At 35.3% G+C, this 17,062-nt stretch overlaps 1 protein-coding gene, 1 long non-coding RNA gene and 1 pseudogene across 2 annotated transcripts; 2 read left to right on the forward strand and 1 right to left on the reverse strand.

Moving 5' to 3' along the window:
- Positions 1-4,582: 4,582 nt before the first annotated feature.
- On the reverse strand, positions 4,583-12,469 carry LOC131786819 (sterile alpha motif domain-containing protein 3). The gene is made up of 8 exons (XM_059103884.2): positions 11,977-12,469; positions 11,169-11,391; positions 9,224-9,442; positions 8,930-9,020; positions 7,773-8,132; positions 7,245-7,452; positions 6,545-6,639; positions 4,583-5,810 (listed from the first exon to the last, which is right to left on the reverse strand). The coding sequence occupies exons 1-8, from the start codon at positions 12,059-12,061 to the stop codon at positions 5,487-5,489; spliced, it is 1,605 nt and encodes a 534-aa protein (XP_058959867.2). The 5' UTR covers positions 12,062-12,469; the 3' UTR covers positions 4,583-5,486.
- A 2,634-nt stretch (positions 12,470-15,103) lies between these two features.
- LOC136284069 (uncharacterized) lies at positions 15,104-15,815 on the forward strand. Its single transcript, XR_010719066.1, has 3 exons — positions 15,104-15,152; positions 15,285-15,459; positions 15,678-15,815. It is a non-coding gene; the product is annotated as an uncharacterized lncRNA (long non-coding RNA).
- A 26-nt stretch (positions 15,816-15,841) lies between these two features.
- LOC136284243 (uncharacterized) overlaps positions 15,842-17,062 on the forward strand; it is a 6,241-nt pseudogene continuing 5,020 nt past the window's right edge.

The raw sequence follows: 17,062 nt of genomic DNA on the forward strand, positions 1-17,062 counted from the left end.
CTTGGTGATGTTGAAATGTTACGGCCGTTTTCTTCCAACGAGTAATTTAAATCCATTGTACATGCAGCGATTAGCGAACTGAATAATTTTTCATCATTAACTCCAAAAAGTAAAATGTTAAACAAATCGAGAGCGAGAACGGAAACATTGGATTTATATTTTTTTCTCGTTCCTCATTTTGTTCCTTACGATGTGTGAAACGCATTTCTTAAAAACGAAAAATAAAAGGAATAAATTCAGTGAAAAGTTGCCAGCTTATTAGACGAATGATAAATTGAAAATGAATATTCCACCTGTAATTTTCTACCATTACCAATATCCTGGTGGTCTTTTGCAAAATTGCGTAATAACTAAATATCCAACATCTTCCTGTTTTCTGATGCCATTAATGGCACAAAATGTACTGAATTGTGAAAAGTTCCTTGAAAACATCAGAGCTTCCTGCTTAAGGCTGACACGTTCCTGATTATCTTCGTCTCTTTAAAGACATTTCCGTTGAATATAGATCTTTCTTGTACTCAGTCGGTGACAATTTCAAGTCTTCCTGTCTCCTATTGCCATTAATGCTTTCAATAGCAGAAATTATTTGTTCAAGCGGTTCTCTCATAAGATAAGTGCCTGTATTGTATTACTATACTCGAATCAATTATTTAGTATTATGACAAACTCCATTACAATATTGAGCTTCCTGTGAAAAGTCGGTACTTCCTTAACCACCCTTTTGTGTTAAAGTGGACTGCTATAAAACATGATTTGTTCCTTTGTTGCATTAAATCGCACTAACATGTTACTACGTTTTCTCCTGCTCTTCAACTTCTCGGATGTTATATTATCAGATCTCTCCCTTTCGAATAATTTTTTACCGAGAAATTTTGAAATTTTATCACTTACATAGAGCGTTATGTTAGCTTTCCGGTCCATTATATCACTTTCCGATGAAGGCAAAGTCTTCTTCTATTTCATCTCTAATTCTGATGATTTTTTTCAAACGGACGTTTGTTTTGGTGCAACTAAGTTAATCCTGTGCGAGTTTTTTTTTTTTGTTATTCTCGAGTTCCCTATCTATTTGTTTTATATGATAGAGAACTAAAGAAAGTTTTAATGATGGCATCATCTATACATCTGTCCTCCAATAGATCATAGGTGAGAACCAATCAGAATGCGTGCATAACTGAGCTTATTATATAAAGCTGAATAATAAGCTGCTAAGGGAAGAAGCTTAGAATCCTTCCATTACTATTCAGGCACAATTTTTGCCTTCCGAACCTGAAATAAAATTTGCTTTTCGTCTTGTATTATTTAAGGACATTTTCATTCGCCATCGACCTGCGAGTGAGTTTGTTTGTAAAGACATAGCATCAAAGATTTCGTTTATGATCGCATTCCCAAAATAGACCTTTTGGGTGTAGGAGAAGAGGAGTGCTTTTGAGACAAAATGAGCTGGATATACCTGAGAGCAAGAGAGGAAATCCAGAGTGGAAAATAACTTTACGGTAGAGAACTTAGAGACTTATTGTTTTCAATTGCTAAAACTCATGAAGTTATGTTCATTTCGTCTTTCAAAACTTGCATGCATATCCTAGTAAATGACGTCACAATAAATCTAAGTGACAGATTTAGGTCTGAGGGATCGATATCAGTATCTGAACCGATGAAAAAAAAACTCTTTGAAACGTGCGACTCTTCCTTAACCTAAACGAAAAGGGAAATTTGGAAACCTTGGATTTATAGACTTTTAAAGTTACATCAACACGTAGTAAGAACTGAAAACTGCCTGAGATGTGTAAAATACACCGAAACGAATGAAAGTAAACACTTAAAAAGCCTACAGTCATTTACTTACAATACTTCGGTAAACAGTTGTTATCTTACTGGGGCGGTTTTCATTGAGGTTTACTGCTGATCTCCCTTTGGTTTTCAGGTTCCGGTGGCCTAGGATTACAGTCGATATTACTTGGAGAATAATACTCCCTGGCTAGAGTTATAGAAAGGGATCTCTGCTGTTTCTCGATTTTAATACTATAACCTAGAGTTGTAACGTCACCGACAAAAAAGTAACCTTTGTCTCGACTACTCACTTTAAGATATATGGTGTCATTCAAGGTCTGATTGCACTGATAACGCGCACTTAGATTTATAAATATTTTGATTGGTACCATAATCAGTTATATATATCTAATGTATGTAATTTATTACCTCGGTTATCTCCAAAATCTAAAGTAATGTAGAAATCATTTGTGATAACAACATCTTTAGAGGAAACCTTGCCGCCGCCTTATAACTAATGCTGTTTTTGTTAGAAGTAAGTCGATATATTTACTTATGACGAGAAAAATATACAAGAGAGATTGGAGACAGCCTCAAAGTTTAGTTTTAAACATCCTTAAGTTCATTACACGTGATTTTGTTTTGTTTTGTTTTGTTTTAATTTTGTTCTGTTGTGGTTCGGTTTAGTCAAGGAACGAGTAAGACTGTTATACAATGTTCCATTAAGTTTGCTACCAAATATTTTTGAAAAGCAATATGCCGTTCTTTCGATCTGTTTATCAGCGTAATAACGCACGTGGGATGGCAGAAGAACACGAGAAAAGTTTGTGAAATCATGATCAGCGGGAAAACTTAAAATGTTCCAATTTTCTATAGGTTTAGCGGTGCAATAAAAGATTGCACCTTTTCCTTGGGTTTCTGAGAGGCCAGTTACATCCTCTTCGGTCAATTATTCAACCGAGGTCTGACCCAAACCACGGATTTACGCAAGCAATGACTTTGACTTTATTAAACATATGGATTTCCACTGTTAGCTGTCGCTCCTATTGACACTGTTCACAAAAATAAATGTAATGTTCAGATATAAGGTTCAGCTTAATTGAAGATAGTTCAGAACGCGGTTTTGTTAAACTACGGCTGAATATTGTTTAAAAATTCAGCCCCGGCTTTAAGTTTAGCGGACGAAAATAATCGTGTGCTTTCCAAGAATATAAATGTGTTAAGAATCTTTATTCCCTTTTATTTCAACATAGCAGTGACTTTTGTGTGCTGCAGCAGTGAACTGCATATATCTTTGTGTAAGCCTTTTGTAAACTTTGTCCTGTTTACTAGGGATAGAATTCTAACGAACGAGACTCAATTAAACTGTTTTATTCCGCTCTCGTATTCGCTTATTTACATCGGGTGTGCAAAAAGCTACTCTGCAAATTTGTAAGAAATCACTCTCTTATACGATATTTTTTACATTGTGGTTGGTTGTTGCCGAGTACTGATTTAAAAGGTCATTCTAGGTTGCGTTGATTATGTAAACCAATCAATGTCCATAATGTTCACATTCATCATCTGACATGTGTCACGCACGAATCAAAGTTTCCGACAAGCCCTCTAAGTATATGGAGAAACAAGAAATGATGTATGATCAATACAATTGATGTCAAAAAATATATTTTGTAGATGCATTGTCCGCTGCATCAAGGACAAATGGAGATTTTTTTTATCGATCATACGTCATTTCCTATTTTTCCCTGTACGCAGGGCCCTACGGAGGCGATGACGCGACTTCCGGTTTTTTTCTGTCTCCTCTGTCGTTGGTAACCACGCTTAATGACAACTTCCACTCAAGAGATTCTTCCGAGATTGAAAGATTAAAGCACCCAAGGCACCTTAAAATCTCAAAGGAGCCAAATTTCTGAGAACTAGAAGGTATGTTTGTGTGAACTTTTCACACCGCTTATAGCATTTAATATGTTATTAGCTTACATAGGACTTTGCATGTCGCATCTGTAGGTTTTAATTTTATTATGATTCACGAAACCCATTGTAAACGTTCATGCTACTGCGCTTTGTTGCTCTAAATGATAATGCCGGCTTTTTTTTTTATCGTGAATTCAAAATATCATGGAACGGTTGAAAATTATGAGATTGTATTTTACTTTTGTACCGTACAAACTGTACGTGCGTTCTGTTACCCTTCACAAGGGACGTCTTTGTTTGACGTTCTTAAAAACGAGGCTATGGACGGCCGTCACCGCCAAAAATACAAGGATCTCAAATAGATCAGCAAACACAAAGCTGGTCTAAAGATCAGCTGCAAGATAGAATAGCCAATAAAGGAATGGCATGACCAAATTATAGACGGTTTAGTTTTCCTTCGTGAAACAGAACACCCTAAACATGGATAGTTTAGCCAAATGATAAACGGTCTAGTTACCCATGTCGAGTTGGAACATGAAATTGTGAAATGGACTAGCTCAATTGCGAATAGCCTAACACTCATTTGTAATACAGTACACAAACGTTGTAGCGTTGCGTCATATGGCACAGCGTAATGTGGAATGGTACACCGCTAAAAAAGTTGAGTGATTCCAACTCAATATAACGAGTTCAACTTGCATCCAGAATAACTCTTTATATTGAGTTGGATTAACTATCTATATTGAGTAAAACTAACTCATTGGAGTAAGTTAGGACAACTCAAAAAGAGTTAGAAGTACTCAAATAATGAGTTAACTCTACTCAAAACATGAGTGGGTTTTTCTCAAAAATGAGTACAGACAACTCTGATAATGTGTTCAGTAAACTCATACGAAATGCATCCAGATTGACTCTTTATTTTGAGTTAAACTTCACTTCACTCAAAAAAATGAGTTAAGTTACTACAGAAAATGAGTTAGCTTACTCTCACAATGAGTTACCTCCATGGCATAAAACTGTTCAGATTGGTTATCATCAATGTTATTAGAAGAGGTATATCAAGCTAAATAAATAAAAGCATGTGTCACTAGAAATCATGAAGCTATATTAAATTTGCAAAACGAATAATTTTTTGTTTGCTAAAATTCTGAAGATATGCATGTAAAATGTAAAATTATAAAAATTGTCCACTCTTCCATGAATGTAAAATGGTCTAACATTATTTAGCAATAAATAGTAACAATTTTTAAGAAATCCTTAATTTAAAGAGTGCATGCAATGAAATGTATTTAAGGGAATACTGAATCACACGAATTTAGTGTGAGCACTCAAATAATCATAAATAATCTTTAATTTTGGATAAGCTGTAATAGGTTTTGAAAAAAAAGATTGAATGATAATCTAAACATTGATCACATGATGCAGGCATTCAAACAAGGGCAAAATACACTGTAAGCAATATTTTAATATATTTTACAAATCACTATCAAGCAATTGAAATCTACAGAGTAAATTACCATACATAGTCTAGAGCCATCTTTAAATAAGTGCAATTCCTTTGATGCAGGTATACCATTTCATTAATACCCCTAATCCATCTGAACAATATGCCCTACAAGGGAACAGTACTTTTTCAAATAGCTTTGGACCATTTATTGTAATTCACTCCCTAGATTTCATTTGCCCAATAATTTACGAAATAAATCAATATATTGTGTACAGGTATATGCAATTGGTTGAATATCAACCACACATGAAGTATAATTAAGTTATCATTCAATTGAAGTAATTATAAAATCACATTTTCAGATCTTTGACATAGCATCAATGTCATTTACAAAATTAATTACTGTGGATGGTAGCTTCTTCCCATCCTGAAGTTGCAATATGCACTTTTGCAAGTACAAATAGAAGTTATTGAGGCCACTTGGATAGTCATAAAGGAACACATAGTAACATGCCATCAAACAGACTGTGGCCTCCAACAGAGTGGTGTTTGTTGAGCTGCATAGCACTTGCTGATCTGCTATTATATAGATAGCGTCGGGGGAACTTAGCTGCCCTTTAAATACAATTCTTGGAAAAGGCTTGTTGGAAATCTTCACGATCTCATCAATATCTTCATCTTCCTACAAAAAAAGTAAAACTCCAGAGTCAATAATTATTGTGTTTGAAAACAATATTTGTTTTTTTAAAAAAAATACAGCTTGTCAAATTTATTGACGAGAATTTCTTGAATCTATTGCTTCTGTCAATCAATGATAATCAGTCGGTGCCTTTTATATTTTTGACTAGCTGCAATGAAAAACCAAATTATTTCCAAATGTGCAACTAATGAGTTCGCAGAATTTCGGGAACCACTATAACCAATGTGATTTCTGGCACCTCCTTTTTGACTGACAATATGATAGGTCATAATTAATGTTCGAATTATATTAGACTGCTAGCTATCATATGAATAATAATTTAGCTGTAAAATCTGTTATGTTATCTACTATGACTTTTTTTTCTTGTCACTTTGTGTGGTGCAATTTTTTTTGCCAAAAACTCGTACGTAGGGCTACCATTAAATGCTGATTATCTCAAAAAGAGTTCTGGACACCAATTTTTTCTTTTCAGATTTGAAATAAAGCATTAAATTTTACTTCGGAAAATTGTAGTTTCAAAAAAAGTTTAACATTATTTCCAAAAGTAGCCAGTCACCTTAACAAGCTGTATGTACCGATATGTTCAATAATGAAATTGTTGGAATTGAGTGGCACCCAAATCCTAAAATAATGTAATCTTGTCAATCAAATAGAGATGCTAGAACCATTAATTTTAACTATTCTTTCAGAAATAAATATAATTTGATGATACTTACAAATACGAAATGGACAAAGTCATCTGTTGAAATAAGGCCAGACTTTGGCAGAAGAAGGTATGGCAGTACTGCCATGGCCACTTCAGCTTGTTCCTCTAGAAATAATTGAAAGATTTAGATTGATTTCACTACAATTAGGGTATTTACACTGGACCAGGTTCATCAAAACTGGCTTAGTTTTAATCTTTGCACTGTTTTTTACTTAATTGTATGATGCCCTTTAATATTTGTGATCCAAAGTAATATAGAGGTTTACTGCACTGCTCTGTGTTAACACTGAATAAATTTTAGTAAAGCGACGGTATTTTTTAAGCCTTCCGGTGCAAGAAAAAATACAGCTCAGGAGTAAGATTGTCCAGGGTAACACACAAACTAGCAGTGTAGTAAATTGTTTATAATATGATATGAAGACATCAGATACCCAAAAATTTGAAAAAAATATTAAAACGTTTGAAAGGACAGACCTTTCGAGCATGTGCTGTTGCTGCACTTGAAAATGGGTTGTAATAGACCTACTTGACTGTACAAATTGCCCATTTCAGACCATGTGATGAAAAACAAAGAAACTATTCTCCAGAGACGATATTGTAAACATCACATTGTCTGAAATGGGCAATTTGCATTTGATTCTGATTAGGTCTATACACGGGAAAAGCACGAGCTCGCATGATAAGATATTGTTTTCTTTTATATTTCTTACCAATTGTTGGTTCTGATTCATCTTCGTTCATGTCATTATCATCATCCTCCAGGAGGTGCAGGAACGTTTGGATTTCTTCTTTTGATTTACTCTTATTTTTTGTCTTTCCTAGTTTTACAATCGGGTCAGTGACTTGCTGAAAATTAGACCTGAATGAATCCACCACACTTGAATTTAGACCCAAAATTCTTTCAAATTCAGCCAGTATCTAAGGAACAAAGGTTTGAATAGCATCAATAATAATTCCTATATTTCTGTTAACATATGAAGTAAGAGAGGACATTCACATCTTGCAAGCATAGGATGTCTGCATATCACCCAACACACCCAGAATTGCCCAGTTACTCAAGGCAGCAAATTGTGCTGACCTGACAGAACAACCAGACTGCCAATCACCCTAATGTGGGGGTAGTTTTATTAAACTCATCCTTCTTCTACACAACTTTCTTGTTGAAAGACACAGAGAAAACACAATTAGATTGCTCATACTCATAGTTCACAAGGACAACAATATATAGCTTAACATACCTGTTCAAACTTAAATAGAGTAGGGTAGTGTTCTTTTATTTCCTTGATGCTCATATTGTCATTCATTAGTCTCCGTCTGCTGGGGAAAGTCAGTGCCATTCGTTTGCTTATCTTTGCCCAATCTGGAGACCTTTTTTCAAATTCACTCTTCATAAAATCTTTATGTCGTTGTAGAGACACCTCATCCTCACCCTCTGGAAAGGGTGGCTCCCAGTTTATGGCTCCTCTGCGAAGCTTAGCTTTCACACACTCTTTGGAACTCTCTTTGGGCTTTCTTTTCCTGAGGATTACTTCCGGGTCATCTTTAATAGACTTTCTCTCATTACGGAACTTTTCGTATAGACTAGCGTACCAGGAATCCTGGAAATAGTATTGAAATCAATTATCTCTGATGTAATAGATGATTTGCATTTATATGACATTTCAGTACTAGAATCCTCTGCACATATATTTTTTCTTTTTCAGATTTTGAATCTCTTTTGTATCTCCTTTTTTGATCTCCTAGTATTCGCAAAAGCTACTCAAGGAGTAATAAATCAAAATAAAAAAAACTATGTGCCAGCATTCTAGTAGCTGTAGTATTATTTTCATGCCATAATTCAACAGGGTTCCCACTCTTATGAAAAAGTTAAATTCCCTGACCAAGACCAAAACCAAAACCAATTTTTTCCATCACCCAATGGCACACTTCTAGTTAGTCATTGTTATGAAGGACACCAGGAATATTTGGGAAATTTCATTTGGAAACATAATCACCAAGAAGATGTTGCAAAGATGAAAGAAAAATTCCCTATTTTGATGAATTGCAAATTTCCCTGACCAAAATCAAAATTCCCCGACCTTGAAAAAAATGCCAAATTCTCTGACTTTTCTCTGACTGTGGGAGTCAATGTTCAAATTACCTTTTTATTAGATCATTGAATCAGTCAGCAATTTGGAAAACTCTGGATAGGTCATGAAAAAACATGTAATAAGCTAAAATGCAAGGTCACATATGGTTTGCATTTTTTACTAGTGAACATGATCAACCTTTAAGGCCTCGATATGAAAACTTTTTTGAGGGATATGTAGCAAACTTTTTCATGTTTTCATATAACAGCATCAGATATCAACATATCATTTGTTTCAAAACCTTAGAGTACTTATTCGGTACTTACATATCCAGTACCAATTGAGGTATCTTTCAGGAAGGGATATTTCTGGACTATTAGTTCACAAATAGATGTGAGTTGATGTTTGGTGGGATACCTACAATTCACAAACCAAAAAATAAAATGAAATGTACAATAATTAGTAACCTAATACCAGTACCTTCTTCTTCAACATAAGATCTCATTGATGAAAATACAATAAGCCAATTTTAGCATTTCCCTACACCACAATAAAATGTATTCCTGATGGCTTTTCATCAATCAAAAAGTGGTAAACATATATCAAACAAGTATACTTACAAAGTGTAGCGGGCAAAATGATCGTATATTGAGCCTATGAACTCTCTTCTAAACTTCTTATTGATGTTCTGCTTCTCCTTGCTTGCCAGTGTTCTAGTAACATCCAGTCGGAAACTGGTTGGAAGTGTTAACACTCTTGGCCAAAGCATTTTTGCATTTAGCACTATATTGTCATCAGGGCAGGGACTGCTAACTTTGTTATCAAATTCCAGCCTCTTTCTGTATGAATAGTAAAATATAGCTGTAGATAATGGATGTCCCTAAAGACAGAAAGGAATGGATCAAAATAGACTTTTTATTTAACAAACATGACATCTTGAAGCAAAACAATTATATCATTTCAATGACACCTGAACACCTTATCAATGGCTGATATGTATAATGGCATAAAACATTACTCCAAGTAAGATGGAAACAAATTCAAACAAATCAGATTGAAGTCATCTAAAAAAGTAAATCAGACTTTCATAAGATCCATTAGAATTGCTAAAATCTCTGATGATGTACATCTGGTTTGAAAGGGCATTAAACTTTTTTTTGCTAATTCTTTTATGGGTTTGTATTTAGTAAATTTATATATACTGGCAAAAACAATTCCCAGAGAATATATGTCACTCTTAACAGATTGGGGATGAGTTCCCTCAATGAGTTCAGGGGCAATTTGCATGTGCTCTTTGCGGTAGCGATCCTTCTCCGCAGCAGTAAGAACTTTAATCTTCCCTTCACTTATCAGTGTGGCCTTACTAAAATCTATTAAGATAGGTGTGATAACATTTACAGGTGATACAGAAACAACAATGTTGTCAGTTTTATATCATTGTGGAGCACTCCCATAGTATGTAAATAGCAAATACTATCAGTAATCTGGAAACTTAAATGAAGCCAATACTCTGGACCATTTACATAAGATTTAATATGTTCTTCATCCTTATGTAAAAGTTCTCTTAGTGTCAAGGCCTTAAACGATCCATTACCATAAAATTCTGCGACTATGAAATAAGGCTTCTGCATTGTGTTTACCCCAAATATAATGGGGAGATTTATGTGACAACATTTGTCCAAAAATGAAGCTTCCCTTTGAACTTCCTTAACACTAGATGACTCTAAATACTTGACTGCAACTGGTGTGGATCTAAATTTTTTTAAGCACACAGTTCCAAATCTGCCACTACTTAGGTTATCATCTGGTCCAAGATCTTCTAGCATTGTTGGTTGGATTTGCAAAAGCTCCCTAGAAGTATTATTTTTCATATTATTCCTTGCACATCCCTGGAATACACATTTAGTTGTTTTTAGTTTCTCTTTTTCCTTTCTGAAGCTCTCCACATCTCGAAGTACTTTTCTTTCATTTTCTTTTCTACTCCTATTGCTTCATGCAGATTCTGATTTTTCTGTTTTAGATCACTCATCAGCAATTCAAGTCCCGTTTTTGACTTTTGTCTTTCTTCCCTTTTCCTTTTGTTGCGAGCAAGCCTTTGTCTTCTCTTAGCCGTCAAGGAATGAGTTCTTTTCCTTTTTCTGAAATTTTAATAAGTATAAATTCATTTCTGTCCTCTTTGATGAGCGCTATTAAATATAGCACTCAAAAGAGATACTGGTAAAAGGTGCTTACAAAACACCTTACACAGCAACCATGTTGGCACAAAACAAATTTATACTGTCCTTATGTATCTTACAAAACAGTCTCTACTTACAAGCGAATGTATACTCAATTGAGTAAAGTAATGGTAAAAGGCAGTTAAACTACCTTACACAAAAGCAGAGGCTCAGCACTGATTGTAAGATCTAAGGCTATAAACCGACCGCACCTTTTATTTTTTTAAACTATTGTTTTGCAAAAATAGTTATAAAAACAAAGTTATCAAGGTTGTTGAAGCAAGTCATAGAAATAATGATCCAGTATTATAATGTAGCACAATATTATACCATAACTTAAGATTCAAACCTTGCTTTTACTTCTGTATCAGCTGGAATTCTGTCTTGTACTTCCATTTCTTCATTGGCAATTGGGGTACCCTCTTCAACTACATCAATACTCTCGGGCCTGGAGGTTTTTTTCAAAGATTCAAGTTGCTTGATAAACTTCATTCTAGGGCCGACCACAGGTATCAGTTGCACTAACGCATTCTCCGTTAAGCATTGCATTGCTTCGCCATCGATTTCGTTCTCTTATGAAAGAAAAGAGAGCAATTGGAATCAATATGAAAGAATGTGGGGTAAAGCTTGATAGTTTTGTACTTAGGTATTAGGCAAGACCTATCTATGTGTGCTTAGCACGGCATAGCATGAATGGTACCGAAGTTCCCGCCAAAACCAAGAATCTTTGCATTGGAACAAAACCAAGAATCTTTCCATTGGAAAGAGATCAACCAAATCTCCTCGTAATATTTAATCACCAAAACCCGAGTTTGATTTTTGGTTTTACTGTTCATCTGGATTCCTTATGAATTAGTTTTTTTTTATTCAAAATGGCACCGATTTGCAATACAACGGGTAATGCTCTCTAGATCCTACCAGAGTGTGTACATGGTCGTACATGGTACAGATAGCGCGAAGTTCAAGGAAATAACCTTGGAAAATAAAGAAATCCTCACAAAAATAAACTAAAATAATACATGATTTATCGTTGTATTATATCTCTACCTAAAATTCAGATCTAAGCATGTACTGAAGGACAACAAATGAGCTTTGTACGAATAAACTTGAAATTCAGGTTAACCTAATATTGTACAAATTCTCTAGTTATAGCTTACCTTCAAAGGTAGAAGCGTGGGACGAAAACCCATTTTGTATCATCCACTGCTTAACCTCGTCCACAGACTTCGGGAAACTTGCCATCTTTTTGAAAACGCTAAAGAGCTCACTTGACTATTGCAATGCAAAGAGTTGGACTACGTGAGAGAAAGCATTCATGGAGAACAAGAGTTTTATCTCGTACATTCGCGCCCTTTTTTTTGATTGGTAGCCACTATCACATGGTCATGTTCATCACATCGAGGTTAAATTTTAGCGCCAAAACAACAGGAAACTCAAATTGGAAAATATTCATTCATACAATATATCCTAAATAAAGACGGCTAAAATAATATCTACGTTGTAATGAAATATATTATAAATATTTTTATAAGAAAAGAGTTGATTTGTCTCAAACTTTGTCCTACTACCATTCCAATCTCGTTCCCAGAGCCTGCGTTTCTACTGGTCAGCACCCAGACATTCGTTTAAGAGCCATTGAATTAGGGTCTTTCTGTGTTCTCCTTCATCAGCGCGTCGTTGTTTATCGAAGGTTTTCCGTATATCCAAATGCATAGTTGTCCATACTGTACTAGTTTTCTTGGTAGAAGCTTCAAAATTGTATTACATCATATCAAATTTATTCACAGTCATGAACCAAACTTTAGCATCACATGCAGACAATGCGGCCAGTCATTTCGAAAATTCAATTCGTTCAAATCCCATATCCAGAGAGAAGAGAAGAAGAATGCACTGTTAAATTTTGCGAACGTAAGTGAGCAAGGCGATGAAGACGTAGAAGATGAAAACTCTGATGAAGAAGATGGAGAAGACAACGATTCAAATGAAGACACAAACTACGTCGACGATGTGACAAGATTCTTGGCACTGTTTATTTTAAAAACCAAAGAAGAAAATCAACTAAGCCAACAGACAATCAATGCTATTCTTGACATACGGAGACCTAGTGGACAGTAGCTTAGTGGAAATGAAAAACAAAGTGGTGGCATGCCTTCAAAGCAGTGGAATAGAAATTGCTGATGTTGAGGGCCTATCTGGAGTACTTGATGAGCCAAGTATCTACTCCCAAGCAAAACAACGTTTGCAGAATGAATACCAACAGATGAAGTACTTTGTTGAGAATTTTAACTTTGTGGTAAGTCCTTAGCTTATGTCCAGGCTTTAATAGATGTGATTAGAAGATATGGGACAAATTAATGTATTTTATCACTTGTGTTAACTTGCTTTAAAGTCATCTTAATTAGCCTTCTTATAAACACATGCATTACCAAAATAATATAAATATATTGATTATTATGCTGATATGAGTTTTAATATATATAGGAGCCACAGGAAGTCATCCTCAATCAATATGCTGAATATCGCTATCTGCAAGGCAAGCAAAAACTCTGCCTGGTCAAGGAAACATTTCATTACATCTCGATACTGAAACCCTACAATCTTTGCTCAATCAGGCAGATGTTTTATGTGAGGTAAGCATCCTATTTGATGTATGTAGAACAGGGAATATAACAGGAACTGCAGAGATGGGTAGGGTTAGGTTTGCATTTTCTGATGTTAGCGGGGGCGGCGCCCCCCCCCCCCCCCCCCCCACACACACACACACTTGTTAGGATGCTGTGCAGTCCCTGTATAGAGCAGCTTTCGTATGACTGTGAAAAGTTCAGTGCCGTGAACGTGTCGTGTCGTAACGTAGGATTTTAATTGGCTGGATTTTCTTTTTGCGCGATGTGATTGGCTAAGCAGTGCCGTGTCCGCGTAGTGACAGTGTCCGTGCAGTGTTTCGTGCCATGTTTCTTGCATTTGATTGGACGAGGAGTGCGTGTCTTGCAGTGACCGTGATGTTTTCTAGATTTTTAATTGGCTGACTCCTTCCCATGACATTGTTCATGCCGTGAACGTTTCACAGTCATACGAAAACTGCACTAATAGTTATATTGAAACACTTCAGTGTATGGGTTACATGTTTTTATGGAGGAACTTGGGTGTGGTGATTTGGAAAACTCTTAGTTTTTGTGACAATTTAGATATCATTTTGAAGTTGACAATATGAATCAATACCATTATTTTACATGACAGTCCCTCTAATAACAAATTACTTGTGGCACATTTCAATAATTTGGGTACTTTTGTAGGTTATGAATGGTCATTCCTCAAATGATGGAATTCTAAGAGACTATTGTGATAGTGAACAGTACAAAATGCATGCTCTTTTTGGACAACCTGGTAATGCACTACTTCTTCATTGTTACTATGATGATTTTCAAGTAACAAAACCCGCTTGGATCAAAGACAAAAAAACATAAAATAGGTATGCTTTTCAATCATGTATTTACAGGCATGTAAACTATTACGTGTTTTGTTAGGTTGCTGTTAGCATTAATAATTATCATGAACATTATTATTTATTGACTGACAATCTCCTGTTTTTGTGTGTGTGTGTGTGTGTGCTTGTTGATGGTGTGTTTTGCAGATGATGAAAAAACAAACTACAACCAAACTAATCCACAAGATATTAATTGCATGTTTGTCATGTTTAAACAATATCTGGCAGGGAAATTTTGAGAAATCTCTAAAAACTGATCTTTTGGGGATATCCTATTCACTTATGAATGTTTATGAGGTTTGACATGCAACATCCACCATCCCTAAATTTCAATCCTGTTCAATATCAAAATATTGAATGCGTACATGCATTGATATTAAGTTTCCCTCAAATGTGCAGTGTAAAATAAGTGCAAATGTAAGGTCTGGTTCATACGACGTGCTTCTGTTTGTGCTGCACAATAGCACATTTGTGTTGACCCAAACTAAAGAAGGTTCAGCCTTGATTCATACGTCATACCTAGTATGTTGAGCCAAATACCTTAAACATAAATAGGTGGTAAAAACAGTCAGCAGAATTAAGCAGAATTGAAAAATATCAAAGGAAAACATTGTTTGAGGTATGCATTTGGTTTGGCACAACATGTTATGACTATTGCCATTGAAATTGATTTTTTTATGAACATCAGGAGCCTTTTACTTCAATCTGGGAAATCTTAGTCCAGAATACCGTTTCTGGTTATCAACTCAATTCAGCTAATTGCTTTTGTGCCGAGTACCGCTCATAAAAAAGTATGGAATGAATAGGATACTGCAGCCATTCCTGCAAGACCTGCATCAACTAGAGGCAGTAAGTATATTGTAGCATACACTTAACTGTCCCCTAAATGTAAGTTCAACCATATAAAAATAATTAAGTGCACATTGTCATTAATATTAATTTATAATTTAATTAAAAAATATGTATTTGTTTTCTTCCTAGGATAGAGGTGTAACATTTTGGATAGATGAACAAGAAAGAACATTCAGTGGTTCCATTGGACCTTATTCAAGTGACAATCTTGGGGCACATTCTCTTGGTGGTTTTTCAGGAGAGCTTTTCTGGTCTAAGGATTTGTAGAATTTGTATGGCAACTAGAGAAGACACTAACACAAAGGTAGTAGTAGTAGTGTGCATGCATTTTTGGTCATTATTCAATGTGTCAAGTGTAAAAGATTATTTACCCGGCATTCTAAATTTTGTTACAAATAAGTTTAGACTTTTGATCATACCCTGTGTCAATAGTGTTAATATGAGTCTACACTTCAAAGTTCATGGACTTGAGATTAATATACTATTATACAACTCATATTGTGAATGTCACATTGATATTAGTTTACAGAAGCAGATTTTCAAATTAGAACAAGAGCAATCCATGACAGACATTGCCGGCTTGTAGAAAATGATGCAAATCTAGAAGCAACTTATGGGGTAAAACAAGAAGTGTTCTCAACCAGTCCCGTTACTTCCACATTACGGATGGACTTGTTCTTGATGTCATGCATGACCAACTTGAGGGAGTGCTGCCCCTAGAAGTCAAGATTCTGTTACAGAAGTACATTCAAGAGGAAAATTATTTCACACTTGAAATTGTGAATGACAGATTAGAAAGATTGTGGTATCCTCAATCTGATGCTAGCAATAAACCCAGTCCTATAAAGCCGCAGTCATTGGCAAACAATTCAATGAGGATTTCACAGCAGGTTAGGAGAATGATGTTTTGCAATGGTTTGAGTTACATATTACTATTATATATTATGTTATATTGTTAAAAAGAAAAAAATATACAAAAATATATCTAAAAGGCTTTGTTGTGTATACTAAAAGTACATGATAATTTCATATTCTTTTTCTTTCTTTCACCAGCAGCTCGGATGTGGGTGCCTGGCAAGAATGTTTCCTATACTTATAGGAGACTTGAGGCCCCCACCTTCCACAAAATGATGCGCACTGGGAAACTTTTTGCGACTACTGAAATTGAAGAAATTGTTTTTGCTCCTAAAGCAACACCACAGCTGGCTGCATATCTTGGTTTCTCATAGAGGAGTACCTAGAGGAACTAATGTCAACCTCTCAATGACCGGCTTCCAATCCCAAAAACCGCATTACATGGTGGCATTACCCACATCAAATTATCAAGTATGTCTTTTTAATTATATGAAATTGTAATCATTGTACATTTTGTACTACTGGGGGTTAGGGGAAGGGTATTACCACTTTATCCACCTTTCATAACCTTTTACATACCCTTTCAATTATGTATTAATTAGCCCACTCAGACTTCATCATGCTGATTATTTAAGTTTTCTGAAACTCTGCAGTGCCAGCTTATACATGGGTATATAATGCAGTATTACTTATAGGTTTTTTAATGTGATGTTTAATGAATGAGCAATACTGTCTTATCAGGTTTAGAAGCATGAGGTGCAGCCGAGTGGTTTTTTATAGAAGACCTCATAATTATAAGATTTTTGGTTCCACTGTAGCCACCCTACATGGACTTTTCATACTTCACTAGATATGTGACCGTCACAGGCCTGTGCGAGTAGCTTCTAAAAGAAACTCCCACATGCTCAAGATTCTATACATGGCAATCTGGAATTTTAGGGTGTGATGAAGACCTTGATGAGGCTCTAAGTCTTTCATCTAAAACATGGACATATACTTCCTCTCAGATAAAGTCATCTGTCGTAGTGTTCTTTATATAAAGAATACTATGA

This window comes from Pocillopora verrucosa, chromosome 11 (genome assembly GCF_036669915.1).
Source record: "Pocillopora verrucosa isolate sample1 chromosome 11, ASM3666991v2, whole genome shotgun sequence".
Taxonomy (NCBI): Eukaryota; Metazoa; Cnidaria; class Anthozoa; order Scleractinia; family Pocilloporidae; genus Pocillopora; species Pocillopora verrucosa.

What these genes read in the sequence shown, in the direction of transcription:
- LOC131786819 (XM_059103884.2), bottom strand. Translation starts at nt 12,061, where the DNA reads ATGGCAAGTTTCCCGAAGTCTGTGGACGAGGTTAAGCAGTGGATGATA. An exon ending in CCACGCTTCTACCTTTGAAG is followed by an intron (nt 11,392 to 11,976) that starts GTAAGCTATAAC and finishes TTCTTTCATAAG; the next exon opens with AGAACGAAATCGATGGCGAA. An exon ending in GATACAGAAGTAAAAGCAAG is followed by an intron (nt 9,443 to 11,168) that starts GTTTGAATCTTA and finishes CTATTCATACAG; the next exon opens with AAAGAGGCTGGAATTTGATA.